Below are 21,748 nucleotides of genomic sequence, written 5' to 3' on the forward strand. Positions count from 1 at the left end.
AAATTTGAACATAATGATCTTTAAATATGTTTTCTAAATCAGTGCAAAGATATGTGATGGATGTATACAGTATAGTGTGACACTGTTGGGAACAATAAGAAATGCAGTCAAAACTGCACTGCAGTGTTGTTCCTTTGACACTTAATAATAATAATAACATTAAAACAATAATTAAAACAATATACTCTACGTTGTCTGCAGACATTTTATTTGAAACCACAATTTTCTTATGATGAACATTAAGAAAAAAACTTTAAATAGTTTTCCTTGTGGTTCGTACTCAATGGAGATCTGGGCTACTCACCTTTCACAGTCAGCTGAGCAGAGGAACGACTCTTGCCAGCGACAAAAAGCACAGGTCCAGACATGGAGCTTTCTGTGGAGGTGAGACAGAGGCTGTGGAGGGTGCCCTCTCTGTCGATGTTCACCGCTGCACCGTGCTCCAGCACCTCACCGTTCAGGGTCCATTTAGGTGGCCTCCCTGACTTCAGGCTGGTCTCTACCTGGAACTGCGCAGGTTCTGGCTCCATCACCTCCACTGAGCTCATCCCCCGCACAATTTTAATAGCCTGCTCTGCATGGACAGCAATAATACACATTACTGCTACTGACTCATAAAAAAACCCACTACTGATTGTATTGGGATTAGAAACATGTGCAAATCAACAATTGTGACTGATATATTTCTTCTTATGTCATCTCACCCTCCACCAGAAGCTGACAAGAGGTTTTGTCATCTCCAGCATCACAGGTGTAGGTATCCTCATCAGAGGAGCAGACGTTGTCGATGGTCAGCTGCCTATAGACATCTTGGCTGATCAGCTGGTACTTCTTACTGGGCAAGAGCTCCTTCCTGTTCTTGTACCACCTGACCTGAGCATTAGGCCGTGACACCTGGCACTCCAGAAGACCTCGGTGGCGATACATGGCTATCTTGACCCTCAGAGGACGCACTATTTGGATAGGGAGCTCTGAAGAACAGAGGGACATTCTTAAACATGAACTGTCAGAAATTAATTTATCATTATCTTAAAGAAAATCTTAGGTTTTTTAGTTTACCTGCCCTCTATCAGATCCATGTAATATTGTTTTAGAAAAACATCTGGTGGCTCACCTTCTACTGTGAGAGTGGCATAGGATGAGACACGCTCTGCAGTGAATCTGATCTCTCCAGCATGCTCTGGCCTGACTGACTTAAAGGACAGGGTGTGAGTTTTACCTGAAATTAGATCAAGAACAAATGTATTTTTTTATCTTATTTTATCTTATTTTATCTTCATCTTAGTACTTCTAGAAACTGGCCATTACAGGCTGGTACAGCTGGAAATCTGTGTATACTGTGCTATTACAATAACAAGACTAAACTTCTAAACTGGTTTTACCCTGATGTCTGATCTTGATGTTGTCCCCAGGTCGGATTCTGCAGTCATCTCTATACCACCGACCATCCAAATCCACCTGGTTAACCTCACAGAGGAAGCTTACAGGTTGACGCTCCATCGTATCAACATCCTCCAGCTCCTTTTCTATGTGGATGTCCCTAGCTGGCAGAAATAACCAAAACATGACTGTAAATTTAATGAATTTTGACTTTTAATTTTTCAAGACCTCTTTTCTACGGACCTGATTTGGCTCTTCAAATTGTACTAGCACTTTTTGGATGTTTTCACAAACGAACTAGAAACATATTTATGCATAGGTTTTCTTTATTGAATGGTTTATGATTCCAAAATGTAAATGGGGTCTCTCTATCTTACATACATTACTTATTATAACATTTGATGGTTATTAATGCATATTACTTATTACTTATTGCACAAGTAAACAATAACCTTCCTCCATAGGCTGTTTGGAATCATATTATGAGTAAGCCACCCCTGATTACCTGGTACAGTCACAGTCTTGGACACATGGACACAAGTGTAACCATGGAAGTAGCTCAGTCTATTGGACCACCTTACCTCTGACACTGAGTCTGCTCGAGGTCTGAATATCATTGGCCTCAAAAGAGATCAAGCCAGCGTCTCCCAAAGCCACCCTGCTCAGTATGAGGGAGTGTCTCTTCCCGTTCGTGCTGATGCGACAGGTGGGCTTAGACTTGAGCCTCATCCCATCCCTGGTCCACACACCCTCGATGTAGGCCAAGTTGAGGGTCACCTCAAAGGAGCAGCTCTCACACTCAGACGCCTCCACATCCTCCAAACCTTTCACCACCTGCAGACGGTTCTCTGGCACATGAGGATAAACACAGCATTGGAGATTCACAAGCTTAAACAACATTGTAATTTGTAAAGCTGTGAGTAAATGTGTGAGAGAAGAACTTACTTGCAGTTGCTACTATTCCTCCAGGTTTATTGTCTCCCATGCCTCCTGTTCTTCTCTCGGTGTGATTGGTGAATCTTTGCTTTCTACCACAGTTATCACAGAAGGACTACACTATAATGTGATAAGAATATACATCTATTAGGTAATCTGGTGGTCTCTGGCCAAAAAGATAACTATATGTTTAATCACTGGTATAAAGGATAGTCAGTCTGCCTTTTAATCCACCAGCTCATTCACACCTCATTGTCACTTACTGACATTCAGCTGCAGAATTGTTTCAGATTCTCTGTATTGTTTTGTAGATGAACTGTTGCAATATAAGCACTGTATTTTTCTGGGCATGAAGTGTATTGCATAAAATAAACTCCTCTCAGGACAACAGCAAAATACACTACAACTAACAAAATGGCAACATGGGAAGTTTTTGACCTATTAAAATGGATACACATCATCACTCTTATATGGTTGATCTCTGTAAAGGCACGCCAGTCCTCTTCAGTAATGAAGAGCACAGTAATCTCTGTCACCTCACTTGGCTGAGCTCACCACCACCAATATAGACTCAGCTGTGATGCCACCTCCATCACGCTGTATGCACTGAACTCTGAAAAAATGAAGCTTTAAACAAAACAAACAAGACTCTAAATGAGAACTGCCAATCACTGAACTGATTGATATGATATCTGAGATCATGAAACACTTTTGAGAGCCTGGCGCCGTCCACTACCATTAGGACCATGAGGATTTCTATGTACTCCCAAATGGGGGTCATTCTATCACGTTACCTATCAGTTGATATGGTATGTCATTGTGCGTCACAGAGCAACACTGAATTTGCAAACAGTTATTTAGATAACCATAAAGGCCTAAATGTTATAAGACCAATGAGATGTTCTCCAAGAGAGGCTTTAAATCAAAAGGTTTTTTTGTGTGATTTCCATGGTATCATTTCCATAATACTATGGGAATTACACAAAAAACCTTTGCAATGAGTTGTGCTAAGTCAAAACAACTGAGAGTGAAATACGGTATACACCCATTAAGACTTTTATAAAACTTACAAATCTTAATACAACTGTAAAACATATGATTTAACTAGTTTTCCCTTAAAAATGTAATACCTTGCCTCCCTTGTTAAATCAAAGTATGCAAACAAATACAAAAAACCCATGACTAGACATGTTACCAATACAGCAAAGGAACATACCAGATCACATGCAGTTATGTACCTACCTTCAACTTAGACAGATGTTTTCTAGAAAGTATCCTGCATCTTTGCATACTCTTGTGTTGCACTGATGACAAAAAACAAACACCTTCACCTGGAAAAAGAGCCAGACAAAACATCCAACATGGCAACAGATCAGTCCAAGTCTTGTCTTGTTCCTTACAAAGCCTTACAGATTAACAACAAATCTACAGCCACAGGAAAGCATGCCCAGGTTCGCAAGCTGCGTCCCAGTCCCAAAAGCAGACAGCCTATAGCGCTTTCTCTTTTTTTCCTGCTATGATGGAGTGTACTGCTGAACAGCTGACATATCTCTCCCCACATACTAACCTCCAAAATAGCTTTGTCAGTATGAGGGCAAAGATAGCTTTGGCTTCTTCAATAGTGTGAGGCAACTCATGTCCAGCATCCGTGGAGCCATTAAAATCAATCAAAATGTATACAACATGCTAAGTGTGTTTTGATGATTTTCTAGGCTGTATGAATGAGTGAAAGTTTAAGTGACCTTCATGTAGCATGAGGATTTGGGTGACTGGCCTTCATATTGTTTTGTGTCTACACAGAAATATACTGTTTTAGATGTGCTTTCATTAATCTCTTACACAGTTACGTTTTACAACTCATTTTACCAGGTTGCTGGTACTTGGATTTAATATTCTTCCAACAAAACGGACTGGTCTAAGATAGTAATAAAGCAATCCCCACAGTATGAAGCTGTTGTAGTTTTAATTGCATGCTCTTTACAATACTGACCCATATCTGTCAGTGTCCTAAACCTCAGGTTTGAGAGATCAAAGTCTATGGAACTCCACAGGGGGTTTCCACCACTGCCACAGTTGAAAGGTTACAAAAGATTAAGCAATAATAAGCTCCCATTTCACTGGGTCATCACTACGGAGTTCACACATGAAAGCACTTACACACTGTCCCATCCATACACACGCACATGCACAGACACAAGAGACACACATATTCTCTCTCAAATAACACCTATTTGTAAGGTAATTTACCCACACAGGAGTAAGTGATAAGGTGATTTTATCACTACATAGTATGATGCCTGAGCTCTCACTAGTAGGAGCTCAAATGACGTCTACTAAGACTAAAAAACCCAGAAAACATCTAAAGTAACCAATGCAGCAATGCAATGCAGATTTAAAATAGATGGTTAATAGCTGCTCTAACTCCTCTATACATTCAGGTGTTTGTTAGCATTACATCAACTGGGTTTGAATTTGTGGGGTTCCCTCATGTAGACCAAAAGACAGAACAAAGCCAGTACAACACAGCATTGTGTTTGCCTCTGCTTGATAGACAGTTCCATGTGGTACTGAGCACTCTTAAGTCCAGTGAAACTCTATCGAAAGGATAATCTCTGTGCTGTCCTGCTGTGCCACAAAAAACAACTTGTCGTCACTGAGAGAGGAATAGTGGCCCACAGTAGCAAACCAGTGTCAGTTTTCAGATCTCCACTAACCCATTTATCACAAAGCTTTAAACATTTTTTTTGTAAATGTAAGTGGGAAGAGGATAAGATGGTTAGGGGGACTTTTTTTGGCATACTCAACATAACATTTTGTAATTGTGGTGCTACTTTCTAAAGAGAATGTTAAATCCTATTAAAATGAAATTCATTAATGTAAAATAGGATAGAGCACCTGGTCAAAAGATCAACGTGACGTCTTGAGATGTGGGCCTTAACGTGTGTAGCATCCTATTGATGGTGCACATGGGCTAAAAATAGCGTAATGCTAAAGGAACCAAGGCAATGTGAGGATGTGATGAGTGAATTTAGAACTTGACAAAACAGCTGAACACTCCACCTAAGCCTCTAGATCCCAGTTTGGAAGCACTCCCACCGTGTGTCACATTTCCTCTGGTCCAGACTTTCTGGACCTGTAATTGGTCATAATAAAGTAAACATACACGTATATATTCCATCCCAAACATGTTCTTAATGTGGTCTGATGTAGTTTTACCATACATCCAGACCAGTTGAGCGAAAAAGTAATTTCATCCAGGCCTGAGTTCACAACCATGTCAGACCCAGGCAACCATGATTATACTGATGATTATGGTGTCCTAGGTATGACATTAGATGCCCTTGACTGAAGAAAATGAAACAGTCTTGGCATGTCTAATTACAGCATGGCCTTGGGAATGATAACTTTAGCCATAGTAGTAGACTGTCTACCAGAGCCAGGCCACTAAATTCATTTCATATTTATATATATATATATATATATATATGTGTGTGTGTGTGTGTGTGTGTGTGTGTGTTTGGCAGGCTGCATTTGAGCGACTGTAATGGGTTATGCTATTGAGGCAAATATTTAATCAAGAATTAGTCATCTAATAGATCAACCCTGAACTGTCACAAGCAGGTTTAAAGCATCACATAAGACATGGGGACTTGATTAGTGATGAGAACAGAAATAGAATGACAATTTATTTTCTGATGTATTGAAAAAAATGATCTACTAATAAAAACTGTTAATATGATGGTCAGAAGACAGGAGTTAGCACCCTCCCTTATAGATGATCCAAAGTCCTCTCAGCATTTTGGGAGCTATGGTATTCTGTCTCCTTCAACCAACTTTTATTAACAAGCTTTCATCATATTAAAGACATACTCCATCCTTGCTCTCTTGTGATTGGAAGTATCCAACCTCTACTACAGTAACCAGAAGCCCCAATTGATTAAGTAGCAGCAAAACAACACAAAAACAATATGACTACTTTTTACTTTTTTATTTTGTAAGAACAAAAAAGGAGAGTGGTTACATGCAAATTTACACACAAGTTTCAATAAATGTTTAACTACATTCAATTGTGATAATTTATTTTTTCCCTTTCTTCTTTGCATCTTTGCCTTTAACTACTGCTTCTTCCTCTTCCTTTCCTGTAGCAGCCTTAATCCGCTTCTTTCCCAAGGGGGTCTTTGCATACCAATTCTGTTAACAAAAGATACAAAATCCGCAATAAAAGCACACTGTATAAAAACAATGATCACATTATTGAAGCAAATTCACAATAAATTAGCCACATGTCATAAAAAAGTACTGAAAACTTAAATAAGACATGTCCACTGTACTTTAAGGGCCTCTTCCTCTTCCTGAAACACAGGGTCGATTTTGGCTAAAGGGGGGACAAACTCAGCAGCTGTCAGTGGTCTTTTTGCCTGCTGCAGGATGCGACGCTTGGTAACAACACTCTGGATGACCTGGACCATGTGACCTGGGGTGTAGCCATCAGAGATTTTTGCCAGGGAACTGAGGTCCAAAGCCTTGGTTATCTCACCTCCCTGCCTTTTAATTAGCTGCTTCCACAAGACTGAAAGCAAACACAGTTGACAGTAAGTTTTCATATTAATTTGATATAGACATCATGATCATAATATTAACAACTCAAATGAGTTTCACAATGTGTTTGTCCTTACTGTATCTTGAGCCGTAGTCAGGTCTTGGGATGAGGATGATTTTGCTGTACATTTTACATAGTGACTTGATGTCAGCACTTAGGGGGTCTTTAGTTGTTCCTATTATAAGAACGCGGTCCTCCCCTTTGATCAACTTGAGAGACTTTGGCAAATCTTTCTTCAATCGTTTGGGATCTAACTGTGTATAAATGTGAAATGTTTTCAATTTTAATGTAAATAGATTAATTAAACTACATAAATTAAATTTGTTCAGGTATACCTCTTTCTCTTCCTTGGGAACTTTCTTGTAGAACATTTTCTCTGCGTCTTCAATCCATATTACTGAAGGTTGCAGCAGTCTTGCAATCTGTGCAAAGATAATTATGAAAATACTCTGGGCAAAATACCTGTGAGAGGTACTTCCAGGAAACTGTGATGGTGTGTTAATATCAACAGCGAAAAATAAACTTAACCACATGTGCTATGAAGGTATGCAATGATAACATAACGTACATTTCCCCGTAGATCACATACCAGTGTCCAAGAATATGCACTGCTTGCATTTTTGGGGGTATTTGACTTACAGTATGTAGTCATAAAATCTCTAATGAGGTTTAGTGTTGGGATTATAGGTTGGAATTTGTAGATTATGACTTCAAAGCAAAAAATGACTCAAATATGGTTTGAAACTAGAAAACATTATGACCATTATTGTCATTATTAAGTACAAGTGTTTTACCTTAAAGACCATGTGAAGCATCATGGCAAGGCCACTCTTGCCTGGATACTTTCCGGCCGTGTTCAGAGGAGACAGATCAAACAGGTTGGCGCCAGTCTCTTGGCAAATTGCATGAATCAACATCTTCTTACCTACACCGGCCGGCCCTACGAGCAGGATGGCCTTTATCAGGGGAGACTTCTCATGTACCACTTGGGAGCCTACAAACAAAACATATTTTTACTGTATGTTCAAAAAAAAAAAAATTGTTTAAATGGTTATGTTTTGGATGTCATGAACTAAATCAATTTCATACCTAATGGTAAAATTGCATACAGAGATAAAACCTGCCGCACATCTGACAATGATGGCATTGGTTCAATGTCATTTTGCCTCAGTGTGGTCCCTAGGTAGCTAAAGTCACCTAGGAACAGAAAGAAAGAGCCATTAGACCAGTAGTTAGTTAGTTTACTGCAAACATTTGAGAAAACTGCAACACAGGACTTTAAAATCTGTATCATAACAACAGTGATTATATATTGTACCTTGAAGAAATTGTTCATTATAATCACAGTGCTTTTGCAATCACACACCAGAAGAGGGCAGCACATCACTAGTAAATCATTTCTAGATACCTTGAAAGCTACAAAGTGCTCAATTCTCAGTTTCTTTGAGGTGTCTACACATCAACTGCAATCAAATCAAAAGCTTACATACAGCCATGATCAATGGAAGACAAAACGTTCAGGAAGATAGCACACCAGTCTGCACAAAAAAAATGAAATGTCTTACCCAAGTAATCCTGCATCCTAACATTATTTGCCTGTTTCAACAAGCCCTGCTCCACCAGCTCCTGACATAGAGATTCAAGAGTCCTGGCAGATGTGAATAAATGATGAAATCGTGTTCTCTTCATACAACTCAATTCTGTACTGAAAATAATACACCTTATGAGTTTCTGTGTGATCTCACCTATCGGCTGTCAAATCTTTCTCCTTTTTCTTCTTTTTCCCACTCTTAGATCCTTTCTTTTTCTGTCGAGTAAATAAAGACAGTTCAAGGTAATCAATGCAAACTGTGACCAAAAAATCCCAGGCATTTTATAAGATAAAGAGTGGATTTCTTCATCTTTCACTTTAATACCTTGGCATTTCCTTTAGTTTTACCACCCTTGTCTTTATCCACAGCTAGCTTCCATTCAACCAGCTCTTGTCTCATCTGTTCATCCACCTGAGAAGGACAGAACAGACCAGCGACTTCAACTGCAGGTGGTGCTGTCAGCAGTTTTAAACACTAGCGATGTATAGGACACTGAACTTTTAAAATTGCAGAATCACTGGCCACTTTTTTGTTAGTTAGTTAGTTAAATGAACAATGTGAGTTGTTTGAAATATGCAACTCTTATAAAATGTTTTGTATTCTGTAGCCATCACCTGTACTCGAATCTCTGTCTCAATGACACTTCTCTTTTCTTCCTTAATCAGCTCCACCTCATGCATCTGACAGAAGTTTCTGGACTCATTGCGGTTTTGCCAAAAATCTGAGGATGACAAACCAATGACAAATCATGCTTTATTGTGAATAAGTAACTATTGTTTTAATTTTCATTGAGGTGGCATACAGTATTCAACATATTCTCAAACTGGTTTTGAACTTAATACAGACTTTTACTGTATTCCTTATTTTCAGCTTGTCAGGATGTTACAGGTGTTGTTTTATTTACATTAGTTCTACTCTAAACAGACTGTTAACCAATGCATACTTTGCCTGTTTTAAATTTAAACGTACCTTGATAGATTTTGTTTCCCACTTCCAAGTCTGACAGAAAAGCCGAAGGAAGCATCTTCAGCCCTGCCTCCTCTTCCTGTGGTCAAGAAAAAATGTATGCAGCTATAGCTAACAAGGATTGGTTTAATAACTCTTATATTTTCATTCATTTAAAATTGGCTGATATAACCAGGATTTACTGAATGTTATATGAAATTGATAAAACTTCATTTAATACAGCTGTGAGCTCTTACCTCCTCCTCATCCTTCCCCTTATCCTTCTTCCCCTTTTCCTTTTTTTCATCCTTCCCTTTTGGTTTGCTGTTGGAATCCTCCTCTTCCTTTGCAGTTATTTCTTCCAATAACTGAAAAAATGTATTGTGAAATGCATCCCCCCATTGTAAACCACTATAAAAAGTATTCAATGAATCTTGTTTTTGACTGATGATGCATTTTACCTGCTGAGGGGTCTTTTCAGCAAAAATGAGAGCTGAGCCTCCATCTTCGTCATCTGGGTAGTCTGGGAACGACCCGGTAGAATCGCTATAAAAAAACAAAAAAAACAAAAGAGGAAGGATGTGAAAGCTTGACTGATTTCACTGAATGTGTAAATGTTCTACTGATACAATAAAAATCCTGACAAGCCTCTCTGTGTCATCTTACCGGCATTCAATGAACCACTGTCGGATTTGCTCTTTCATTGTCTTGCTTATGTCATGACCCTCCACAACTCGTAGCTGGTTTGTGACTGCAACTAAAGACTTCAGGTAGTCTTCCTCATAGTCCTCCTGTTTAGTCCGTGTGCAAGCTTCAATGCCCTGGGTGGTGATTTCTGCAGGGCATGGCACCTGGTATTTTGGATCCATGGCCTGAACAGAAGTTAAGGAAATATACTGTGTTGTTTGCAGGGTCTCACAAAGAAAGAACAATGCAGGAAGGGGAAGTAAACATTTAAAGGAAAAAAGTAACTTGAGCAACTGGTTGGCTACTTCATGTTGAAGTGGAAAAAGGACACATCGCAATACAGCAATATAGTTGCTCATATTTAAAAGAAAAAAGTTTGTAAGTATATCTGTTTTTATATCTATTGTTTAACAGTTTAAGACAATAAGTAAAATTGATGGCCCATTTCACTCACCATTCCCAGAAAAATCATCTCTTCATCCCGAGCAATCTTTGCCTTCTTCCTCTGTGTGTAGCCCCTCCACATCTGAAAATCACATTCAACCAACACTTTCAGCATTAAAGAAGAAGATGAGGAGGTGTGTATTATTATGTTAATAACAGAGCACCTTCTGAATGCAGACTGCAGCTAACTCAATGCCAGCTGTCCCTTGGTCTTTGGTCCGATACATCCTGTTCATATTTCGGCTCTCTTCATTCAACTTTGCCCTCAGGCGTCCTTGGCGGGCCCTCTCCACCACTTGTATGATCTTAATGGCCTCCTCTTGACTCATGTTCTTGACCATTACAGGCTGTAGGGACCAGTAAAGAAAGAGTGAAAAAAGAGAAAAAAGTAAACAAAATAAAATATTTATTAAATCTATTAATTAATGGAAACTGTTAATTTCGCTTCCAAATTAAAGCTCAGATGTGTAAAATTTTAATTTTGATGACATGTTTTCTATGTTAAAAAAAGAAAAAAGATAAAATGAAATAAGAAAATGTAAGGTCCTACACATAGGGGATTTAACTAACTATAGCTAGTTTTAACCCACCTCTCTTTCAGTAACTTCCACCATTTTAAGGATATCTGTCAGCATTGACTTTCGCTCTTGAAGTTCCTTGTTGCGTTCACTGATAAAATAGCGAGGGATAGGGATCTCAAGGTCTTCCTAAAGTAAAAACAACAACAAAATGACTGCTGAGTCAGGCTGTGTCATTATGAACAACCATCTCTGATTGAGCCAATGCCTGGCGTGGATAAGACAGTGTAGTTTTGTTCAGGTAATAGATCGAATTTAATCACACTTGCTCTCAAAAATGAAACTCACAGGTGTGAGCTTCAAGTCGTGAAGGACATCATCCATGTAGTGGTACTCTGAAAACTCTTTTTCCACCATTTCATTCTTCAGCTCTAACACCCTCCCTATCACACCATCCAGAATCGCCCGAATGACTCGTCTCTTCTGAGGGTGAACCACCTGATCATAGATCTTCTCCAACTGTCGAAAGATTTGGATGTAGCGCACATAAAGCATGGCCAGACGCTGGAAGAATACCACCCTGTCCTTTTCTGGGCGAGGTGGCTCAGCAGGCAGTTCTTCAGTTAATAGACGGCTCAGCTCTAACTGGGCATCTGCCCACAGCTGGTTGTATGTCCTGAAACAGGGTACAAATCTGAGGTGAGGGCAAAGCTGGGAAATTAGTATTTTAATTAATGGTAAATGAACGATAGTAAAGAAAAAATATGTCATCATTTATGCAGGCCATACCTTATTAAAAGAACAATTTATCAAAACAAGAACCAGATGAAAGTACAACTGTTTTGTTCCTGTGTGTGTCTGATTGTGGTGTAGTAACATCACTAGCAGATTTGTAACAAAGCTACTCCATGAATACTAAAGGAAAACACAAGACGAGTCTCATTTGCAAACAATCTTTGGAGAGACAGAACCTTGCAGAAGCAGTAATAAGCGAGTTGATCCCACCTCATACTGTTGGACACTGACGACACCCTGCTGCCACGAAAAAGGTTACTTTAAACATCCTTTTAAACTACTCCTGACATGTATTTGCTTTTTGCTACGTGTCTGATGCCAACTAAAGGTTATTTGACGTTTCCAAAGTTAAATAGGCTTTATCATTGTCAGGGCTGTGTGTAGACCTAGCTGGGTTAAACGTTAAACTAATGAAGTTAAGCTAACGTTAGCACTAAACAGCTTTACCTTTGCGACATGTCGATCCGGAAGAGAGACAAACTGAAGTGTTTTCGGTGTTTCTTCTTCTCCAAACAAGTTACATATTCTCAACTTCAACTTTTGTTGGCTAAAGTGCATCAAACATGAGGTGTGCTCTCCCAAGTTGACATAGTAGTTGCCCGTCTCCATAGTAACAGTTATTCCGGAAGTTACTCACCTAATTCACTTTCCTGAAATAATAATAATGAATTCACGTTTTGGTTTTTACCTGTTTGTTGCTATACTTTTTTAATAGAAATCACTAATGCACCTGGAAATAGGAACTATTGATAATAATAGGCCTATAGTTTTTAAACCACACCAAGCGAGACCCCACTGGATGACGTAATCCTTTGGGTTCACTTTGGACACTTAAAACTATGAATGTGGTCAGTATGCGTTTTTCTTTTAATGTATCATTTCATGGGAGCCAGTGCCAGACTACATCTCGACAGATGTAAAGGGGGCGTCGCCAATTAAATTCTCACTAAAGGAAAGATGAAAATATGAACCAATCTTGAATCAGACTTCTTGCATAACTAATTATAATACTCATTTACCTTTCACTGCAACTGTTTGTGTGACTTCAAAAAGGGCTTATATTAAAGACAATGCGCTAGCAGTTCACTAACTTTTCCCACTCTTTTTCAAATTAATTAGTATAGATACTCTCGAATTTTATAAGTTTCCAAAGCTGGATCAGAATTATAGACTTTTATTCATTAAGGCTGAAAACAGCCGGATGGCTGCTCCTGGAGGCGCATTCTCTGCAGCGCTTAGGCGGTCACAAGACTTGGACATCTGTGAACAAAAACATCGACACGCTGACAGGTCAGCTAGAAGCTTACAGGCCCACAGATTCTTCTCTTCTCTGCATCCAACATCCAACAAGTTGCTCCATTTGGAAAACTGCTGTTTGCGCGCTGCCGCGCCACGGTCTTGGTCTTTAATTTTCTTAATGGAAACTTCAGTGGGGCTCTTTTTTTAGATGTTAAACAGTTACTCTGCCTGGAAAAGGGAGATTTTCATTTGGTGTTGAACTATCCTGTAAAACTACAACTAAAGATGTTTTGGTGCGTAAAGGAGGGGCGCATGCCAAATTGAGCGAGTGCCACTGGAAGAAATTGCACCAAAGATGTCAACATTGCTTTACCACCCACTCGAAATCGATTGTATTACCTTCAAGAAGGTGGCTCCTCGTATAAATAGGGACGCATTATTTCAAGAAAGACGGTGGTGAGCACAATCTGCTGGCTGTTCTCTCTCTCCTAACGGAACGCAGACAACGCCTGGAAGAATTTGCTCAAGACAACTGTGTCCACTCTACAGGACATAAGCATCGTTATCTCCTGAACTAGTAAGTGTAAAGTTTGATTAACTACATTTGTTTTCCTTTGTGATTCCCTGGGAAACATACGGGTTTGCTTAAAGTGGACACCGCCAGAACATTCTTGGTGATGCATTCCTCTGTTAAAGTCTATGTATGTTACCTCTGACATGGAATTTGTTGAGTAATTTTGAGGGATGTGAGTAATTTGTAATGGCAAGCAATGTTGATATAACTGTTGAGGTTAGGTATTATGCAAAGTGCACAGCTGTCTTTCTTTGGTAGAAATAAATAATTTACTTCATATAAAATATGTAACTTCTGTGTAACACTACTTATGTGCTTATGTTTTCAGACAAGTGAAGTCATGCAGGTGGAGAGGAAATGGCACATACTGTTGACTATCTTCTTTCTGCTCATCACCTCGGGCCAGTGCATGGACAGCAAGGAGGTTAAGCAGAAAGAGAGAAGAACCCTGTTGGATCTAATCTTACAGGTTATCAGAGACAGCCAGCAACAGGACAAAGCCGTTTCCAGGCGCTGTAGCAGTGGACTCTTCACTTCAGCACAAGACATGAAGCTCTCCTCCCGTGAAAAGCCTTTCTATGTTCCTAGGCTGGATAACAGTAGACTCATAGGTAAGCTGATAAGATTTATTTTTAGGTCCTGATGATGAAAGCATAATCCCCATTTTACCACGGGAGACAGCTGTCATTGGTCTGGTCTGTGCTGTACAACTTATTAAGGAGCCATATTCAGTTTGGCTGAATGGAAGTTGAATTATGCATTGTGTTAATTCAAGAAATATTGAGAGTTAAAATCTGGTTTGCTCATCCATATTTAGCAAGAGTTTGCTTAAAAGACTCAGTGTCCAGCTTTCTATATCCAACTCCATTTAAAGTGGTTATATAATGGATGTAATGCAGATATACTTGTTTAGGACAAAGAGGTTGTGTGACATTTACCACACTTGGTTTTTTTCTCATTGCTAGCAGATACCGGTTTTTCCCAAGTGCTCCCTCATTCAAACTGTGATTGACTGATAGACGGAGATGCTATGAATTCATGTAGGAGGAGCATCCTCCTGCCACACTTGTGAATGATTCATTCAGGATGATTCATTGTGGAATCTTAAACATGAATGATGACCGCCGCACACACACAAAAACACACTGTGACGTCCCAGAAAACATCTCCAATCACCAGCATCTCCACAAGACACAGCAGAGATCATTTGTGTTTTGTCAAATTCGTATAACATGCAGCTCTGCATCACAATCACTGTTACTCCAACACTCTTTTTGACTTAATTATGAAATTATGAGACTATATGAGAAGACTCAATAAAGATAATGCACTTACTTTATGTGTTTAGAGTACCCCAAGGTATGTTACCTTTTTTAGCTTCTAAATCTTTTAGAAACAAATTTATAACATTTAATATTATTTATTCTAATATTGATCCTTATGTTTTTCCCTGAAGTAAGTGGTTGTTGTGGTAAATCTGAGCTCGTTGACAACTGAGAATGTGCTTAGTTCTGCTCTGTATTTATTTTTTATTATTATTTTAATATGTCCAGACAGGAATTTAGCCATTTAAGTAAATCTCTGATACACATCTCTTCAATTATCTGATGATCCAAGCCATAAGGTTTGCCTGAAATGGAGCGTAATGAAGACAAGCTATCAAGAAAATCCTTCTTATGTACAGTAACTGTTTTTATCGCTGGAACAGACAACGTTGACTTAGAATATAGCTTGGGATTATGGCTTATTGGTACAGTATATGCAGTCTGAGTTTATTAAGTGCCGAGGTGAACATAACGTGTTGTTTATTTTCAAATTCCCCCCCCCCATCACTATCAATTAGATCATTTTTCAAAGATGTTGCACAGACATCACACAGCTCAGAGTCTCAGCTCCAGCTTATGCAATTGGAAAAGTACCTTTCTCAGACCACTGACTGGATGGAATTTATCTTTTGAGGATATTAAAAGCAGCATATTAGCAACTGGTGCGTGTGACACGTCCAAAGATCCATGGTCACGCAAGGATAGACGTTTTGAACACAACGAGGAGGAAAGGAGAAACATCTGTAAACCCACTGATGTCTTTCACCCTATAGTTGTCCCTGTGTGTTTCCTCAAAAGCCATGGCTGTGTCATCAAAGTGGCAGCTATGGCAAAACAGCCATTATATAAGGGAACATTTATTGTATAACTGGCTTTATCTGTTATGGTTTCTATCTTTTTTTTATAGGTATAGCTCAAGAAAGAAGCTTTACACTGGCAGCTATTTTATCCTTGCTGACATGCATTTATTAATGCCCAGGAAATGCAAACCTCAAACCACATTGGCTGACTTCATGTAATTCTTGATGTCATTTTCACTCTTCACATCTGCGTTTTGTCTTGAATGCACAGTTGGTTCTTATGTTCCGTAACTCTTTATAATCCTAAAATAGAGATGGTGTGTTTGTTCTTGAAATTAGTGTGAATCAGGCTGTTTTAATTTGGCTTACTGGGGGGCTCTGTGTGTTTGGACTTTAAAAAGCCTCTTGTGCTGGCATACAAATTTACTAAATGCTTATTTTTCATGCTTGCCTCTACAGTGCCATGCTTCCACAGCATTACATGTTCCTGGGTCTGGGGGCTAATGTGATGTTACCCCAGTGATTACTTGCATGGACTTATTCTGATGAGCATTAAACCACCATACAATAATCTCTTTAGCTTGTTAACATGGCCAATGTGTTAAATACATTGGCATGTGTGCTGTCTGTTTGGAGAGTGAGTAGGAAGGGGGTTCTTGCCCCTACAATATTTAACACCAGATCTCCTTAAATAATAATGTTAACGTGTGAAAACATCATAGACATAATAGATTTGCTGTACAGTTGTAAATGGGATTCAATAGATAATGTTCACTTAGAATAGTGTTGCCAGAAAACCTACATTTGTTTAAAATGCAACAATTGCAGTATAATTATTTTGATCCCTAAAATAATGTGTATGAACTATTGATCTTGATTTTGAACAGACATTTGTGAAGCCCAGAGGATGAATCACGATGACTTTGGTGATTCTCTGACCTTTCATCTAGCTTGAATGAGGCTGACATTTGTGGTTTCAAGTGACATGTGAAAATGTGAAACTACTGAATGGATTGCCGTGAAATTTAGTACAGATATTTGTGTTCCCCCCAGGATGAATTGTTTGTCTTTGGTGCTCTTCTGGCACCATTTTTCATTATGCAATACTTTGGTTTATGACCAAATACATGCAAAACTATCACATTCCCATCAGCCTTAGCTGTGCTCTGTGCTAATTAGCTAATTTTAGCCTGTAAACATACTAAACTAAGATTGTGAACGTGGTAAACACCATACCTGCTTTGAATCAGCATGTTAGCATTGCCATCATGGGCATGTTAGCATGCTGACATTGGTATTTAGTTTAAGGCACTTTGTTGTGTAATTACAGCCACTCAGAGCTGCTCGCATTGCCGTAGAGTCTTGTTGAAGTTGAGAAGTTGAGACATTTCTACATCACAAAGTATGATGCATGATAGATGCAGGGAAGGGTGATCGATGGCCATTTTCATCATTATTACTGTATAACTGTTGGCAAGTTTCAGCTGTTGTTAAATGTCTGATGCTTGACAAGCTAACAGTGATTTTTCTCTTCCAGAAATTGTCCCTCGAGATGTAAACATGAAAGGCAAATTCATTCAGCATTTCACAGGTAAGAAAATTGCCATCAAAGACAGCATGCTGAGTACAAAGTTGCAGTCTTGATTACAGCTTGCTGCTGTGTTTCCAGACATTGCAAAATCTTTTTATCTAGCAAACAGATCTTTTCTAGCATAGTTGGCGCTTTTCCCACTTTTGGCTGTAAATTTATATTCTTGCCCCTTTGACAAAATTGTTTTCATTCCTTTAACATACAGTATGGTTAACTCATAGGAAGCTTCGGGAGCACTGGCACTGCTATGGTCAGGAGAGGGTTGTCCAGCTTAGCTGTAGGGAAATAGTACAGAGAAACGGCACATGGTCTGAAGCAGAAAGAATTAAGTTGACTGCAGTGCAAGGTTAAGCTGATTATTTGTCTCAGAACTTATGAGTAGACTTCATTATTGGTGTGAAAATCTGGAAGCTTAAATGTTAGCAAAGAAACTCTTAGAAAGGTGCTTATAATTGAAGACTATTTTTCTGTTCTAAGTCCAGTTGAACTCTGACTCCTAAACATGCCTGTGGCAGCTCACTGTTCACTTTCACTTTGTGTTTTTCCTCTTTTTCTGATGGTTACTTACAAAAACACACTGTGGGTTTAGGCATTGCTATATTACCTTGAAATATAGTCTGATGAGACCTTTTCTATCAAGCAGGACCAGTCAAGTTCTCGTCGGAATGCAGAACACACTTTCATAGACTTTATCACAACACAAGGGACTGCTCAAGACCAGCATGTATGTATGCATTTCTCCTGTCATGTTCTACAATGTAGATTATTTCAGTTGAAATATTATTTGTGCTGTTTTCTTTTTTTTTGTTTATTTGTGCTCTCCTTACTGGTTTAAAATGGGCATGGTCTAGCTGAAAAAAGTTGATGTCACATACTTCACTACCAATCAGAATTTAGCACTTAAATCAAAATCTCATGACAGTTGTTGGGTTGTTTGTCATTGTTGTCAACAGAATCTGAGCAAACCACAGCCACACTGATGAGACAGATTGGAGCTTTGAGTGTTAATGTTTTAATAAATCATAAACACAGATGTTTTTCCCCCTCAACTTTAAAATGAATGTAGCATATTTAGTCATTGATATTTAAGGCTAAAGACAAATACTTCAAACCTTTTTTAGGGGCTACCCTAAACTGCCCTTCTATTGAGGAAACTGCTGGATTTGACAAGCTGAATATTTATATAATTGCTTCCTCTGAATTATATAAAAACAATGGTTCCCAACCTTTTTGGCACATAATTTTTTTAAGTGAAGCAATGTGTGTTTGACCCCTTGGCCTTCTGACATGTTGCATATGTCTATGATTTGCAAGCAGTTTAACCGAAGAGTGATATTTCCTTCACAGAACACTTTTCAGACTCATAAAGATGTAAAACTATCCAGTATTTCATTAAAAAAAAGTTTACAAAAAGACTGAAAAGAAAAACATAATTTGTGCAGCTGAAAGCTTCTTAAAATATTTATTAATAAAATCATGAGCCTGAACCCCAGGTTAGGAAGCACTGACAAAAAGGGAACAAGAGCCATAACTTCCCTTTGTAAATGGAGGGATCAATTCTTTTCTTCTGGGATGTTTACATTCGGGACTTAAGAAGATGACGTCAAGCAGACATCAGACAATCATTTTTACTTACCGCAGATGGAGTTTTGGAGAAGTTTTGCCTTAACTGTGGACAGAGTGAATCAGAGAAAGAAGCTCCTCTTTTTTTGCTCTGCCTTTTGTATCTGTGATGCAGTCTAGTAAGCATAAAGACCGACATTTTAAACACGGTTGTTAGTTTAGGACAGATATCAGTATTTTAGGTCTACTTCTCCTTTCAGTTCAACTGTGCAACATATATATGTTTATATATTTATATATTCTCACTTTAAACTTGTGCAATAACAATCTCTTATTGCATCAAAAGCAATATTACTTATTTACTTGTGTACATAATGTTACTGTTAGTATTTAGTGTATTTTTTACTACTATTGTTTTTTATTGCTTTTGTACTTGTTATTTATTGTTCTTTATTCTTTTTATAGATTTTTTTTGGTACACTTTGCTGATGCAATATTGTAGATTTCCCCATTGTGGGACAATAAAGGAATATCTTATCTTATCTTATCTTATCTTATCTTATCTTATCTTATCTTATCTTATCTTATCTTATCTTATCTTATCTTATCTTATCTTACATGAAGACATAGAGATGGCACCTGAGTCATAACCAGGATTAATTTATGTTTGTTGGACTGGAATGACGCAGACTATTGTTGAATGCAACACCTATGGCCATTTCTCATGCTAATTTACTGGGGGTGATATTGGAAACATGATTGATTGTGTACTATACATGCTATTCTGTTAAAGGAACATTACAACTTTAAATGCCCCGTCAGGAAGTAACATATTGCTACATCTCTGACATCAATAATGCTTCTTATGTCTTTTTTATTGGTATGAATATTTTTTGTTTGTTTTGACAGTATTATGTATGGAGTATTGTTTAGTACATGGTTAAAGGAGTCCCAGTACATGAATGTTTTGAAAATACATTTGCATCATTTGTACTTCATCACACCTGACCTGTATTAGAGTTTATTGCAGAAAACATTTGCTTCCAATTTTCAAGAATCCAGCTGTTTAGAGAGAGGTATTATGTTGTGGGTTTTTGATTGGAATACGATTTCATCATGTTAATGGACATTTTTAATGTCTTTTTTACAGATTACAAAAGATGTGCAAGAATGCTAACAAGATTAGCAATGAGTCCACTCTGCATGCAGTCGTAGATATTGCATGTGAGTAAAAGGGATTTTATCTTCTTGGGTGGGGTTCAGTCTGCTTTCCAAACATGATTAAACTGATTCCATGTCACCATGTGTTAAAGTAAAAAGGTTAATTACAACAGATAGGGTAATTTTAAATGCATATATTTTAGTTTTAAGCGTGGTGTGGAGGAATTTCTTTGTTGCTCTTGGTCAGGTTTATTCTAATTTGTGTCTGATGTGCAACTGAAGAAAACCGATGTTCATATAATGAGAAACGTATCTGTAGTGCATCTGTCCAACATTTGTATTGTTCAAGAACATAGTATTTTTTAGTCTTGGACACACTGAAACACTTTGCTGTCAGAGGGAGGTTCTTATGTATTTAACCTTAATCCAACCTTTTTTGAGGTCAGTCATGGGTGGCTGAAGTTGCACACAAATATATTTCATCACAAGTAGGACAGCAACAAGGACAGAGAGAGAAAAAACGATTTATATTCCAACATTTAACTTGTTGAGCAAATGTGGTACATGAGACTGTGATGTGTCAGTAATTCTACACCCCAGTTTTTTTTAGTACTCTATTTTAAGAACCTAAAGGATAGGTATTTACAATTTTTCAAGTCCATCTTAAAACAATATTCAGGTGCCAAAACGAACATCAAACATGAGAATAGGTTTATCATTCCTCCTGTTCATACTAACCAATAAAAGATCCCTTCCTAATGCACTTGGACTCTTATACATGTCCCTCCTGATTTTTTTTTTTTTTTTCAAAACGTTATATACTACTTGAGTTACCATACAGATAACTGATAACAGAAGTATACCAAGTTTCAAAAGAGGCTTTAAGTAATTACAAAACAGAAGATCAGAGGAAGCAAAGAAACAAAACACTTGTGTGAGAGCATAAACAAAACAAGACCAAAAAAATAAATAAAAGAAAAATAAACAAACAAGCAAAACAAACAGATTTGGTCACCCACAAGAAGTAAGAAATTATGTTACATGCCAAATGTAAAAATAGACATTTAAGTGTGTGTACATATACACTTAAACATATATGTAGTATGCAAAACACAAAGTCATTTCAATCAATCAGGTAGGGATATTGAGAATGCAGACTTTGTCAGTCCGGTATGGTGGTAAAGATTTGTTATCTGCATATGCAAAAATGGTCCCCATGTCTTCTTAAAACTACCAAACAATCCTCTCATTGTACACCTAATCCTTTCCATATTAACAAAGTAGAAACGATTTCTAATCCAATATTGATGGGTAGGTGGAGCAGGGGATTTCCACTTGACAAGAATCAGGCATCTGGCCAAAAGAATTCTAAAAGCTAAAGTTCTAAATATAATTTCATCTTAAAAGCATGAAGGTGACTCCAAATAAGGCAGAGATTTCAGATGGTTTCACAGAGAAAGAGGTCATCTGTGAGATCTTATTCTTCTATTCTATTTTTCAACCAAATGTTATGTAAAGAGGGGCATGTCCAAAACATATGGATATGGGTAGCTGGAGATTAATGACATCTATTGCAGACAGGAGCATCATCCTCATAT

General features: G+C 38.1%; 3 protein-coding genes across 3 annotated transcripts in view; 1 reads left to right on the forward strand and 2 right to left on the reverse strand.

Annotated features, from left to right (window-relative positions):
• Nucleotides 1-2,365, reverse strand: part of obscna (obscurin, cytoskeletal calmodulin and titin-interacting RhoGEF a) — a 41,207-nt gene extending 38,842 nt beyond the window's left edge. Inside the window, 6 exon segments of the mRNA XM_062424292.1 lie at nt 305-574; nt 705-971; nt 1,115-1,219; nt 1,383-1,544; nt 1,962-2,228; nt 2,326-2,365. Coding sequence (XP_062280276.1) covers nt 305-574; nt 705-971; nt 1,115-1,219; nt 1,383-1,544; nt 1,962-2,228; nt 2,326-2,365 — 1,111 coding nt within the window.
• Nucleotides 2,366-6,393: 4,028 nt separating this feature from the next.
• On the reverse strand, nt 6,394-12,355 carry zgc:153738 (uncharacterized protein LOC558115 homolog). Its single transcript, XM_062424394.1, has 19 exons — nt 12,345-12,355; nt 11,447-11,778; nt 11,175-11,287; nt 10,749-10,931; nt 10,595-10,666; nt 10,120-10,325; nt 9,915-9,999; nt 9,711-9,821; nt 9,478-9,553; nt 9,123-9,229; nt 8,833-8,919; nt 8,662-8,723; nt 8,482-8,564; nt 8,006-8,113; nt 7,711-7,910; nt 7,252-7,338; nt 6,993-7,170; nt 6,648-6,886; nt 6,394-6,507 (listed from the first exon to the last, which is right to left on the reverse strand). The coding sequence occupies exons 1-19, from the start codon at nt 12,353-12,355 to the stop codon at nt 6,394-6,396; spliced, it is 2,454 nt and encodes an 817-aa protein (XP_062280378.1).
• Nucleotides 12,356-13,147: 792 nt separating this feature from the next.
• alkal1 (ALK and LTK ligand 1) lies at nt 13,148-20,204 on the forward strand. The gene is made up of 5 exons (XM_062424784.1): nt 13,148-13,191; nt 14,044-14,321; nt 17,373-17,426; nt 18,067-18,150; nt 20,140-20,204. The coding sequence occupies exons 2-5, from the start codon at nt 14,051-14,053 to the stop codon at nt 20,202-20,204; spliced, it is 474 nt and encodes a 157-aa protein (XP_062280768.1). The 5' UTR covers nt 13,148-13,191; nt 14,044-14,050.
• Nucleotides 20,205-21,748: the final 1,544 nt, after the last annotated feature.

The sequence above is a fragment of the Scomber scombrus genome, chromosome 8 (genome assembly GCF_963691925.1).
Source record: "Scomber scombrus chromosome 8, fScoSco1.1, whole genome shotgun sequence".
NCBI lineage: Eukaryota > Metazoa > Chordata > Actinopteri > Scombriformes > Scombridae > Scomber > Scomber scombrus.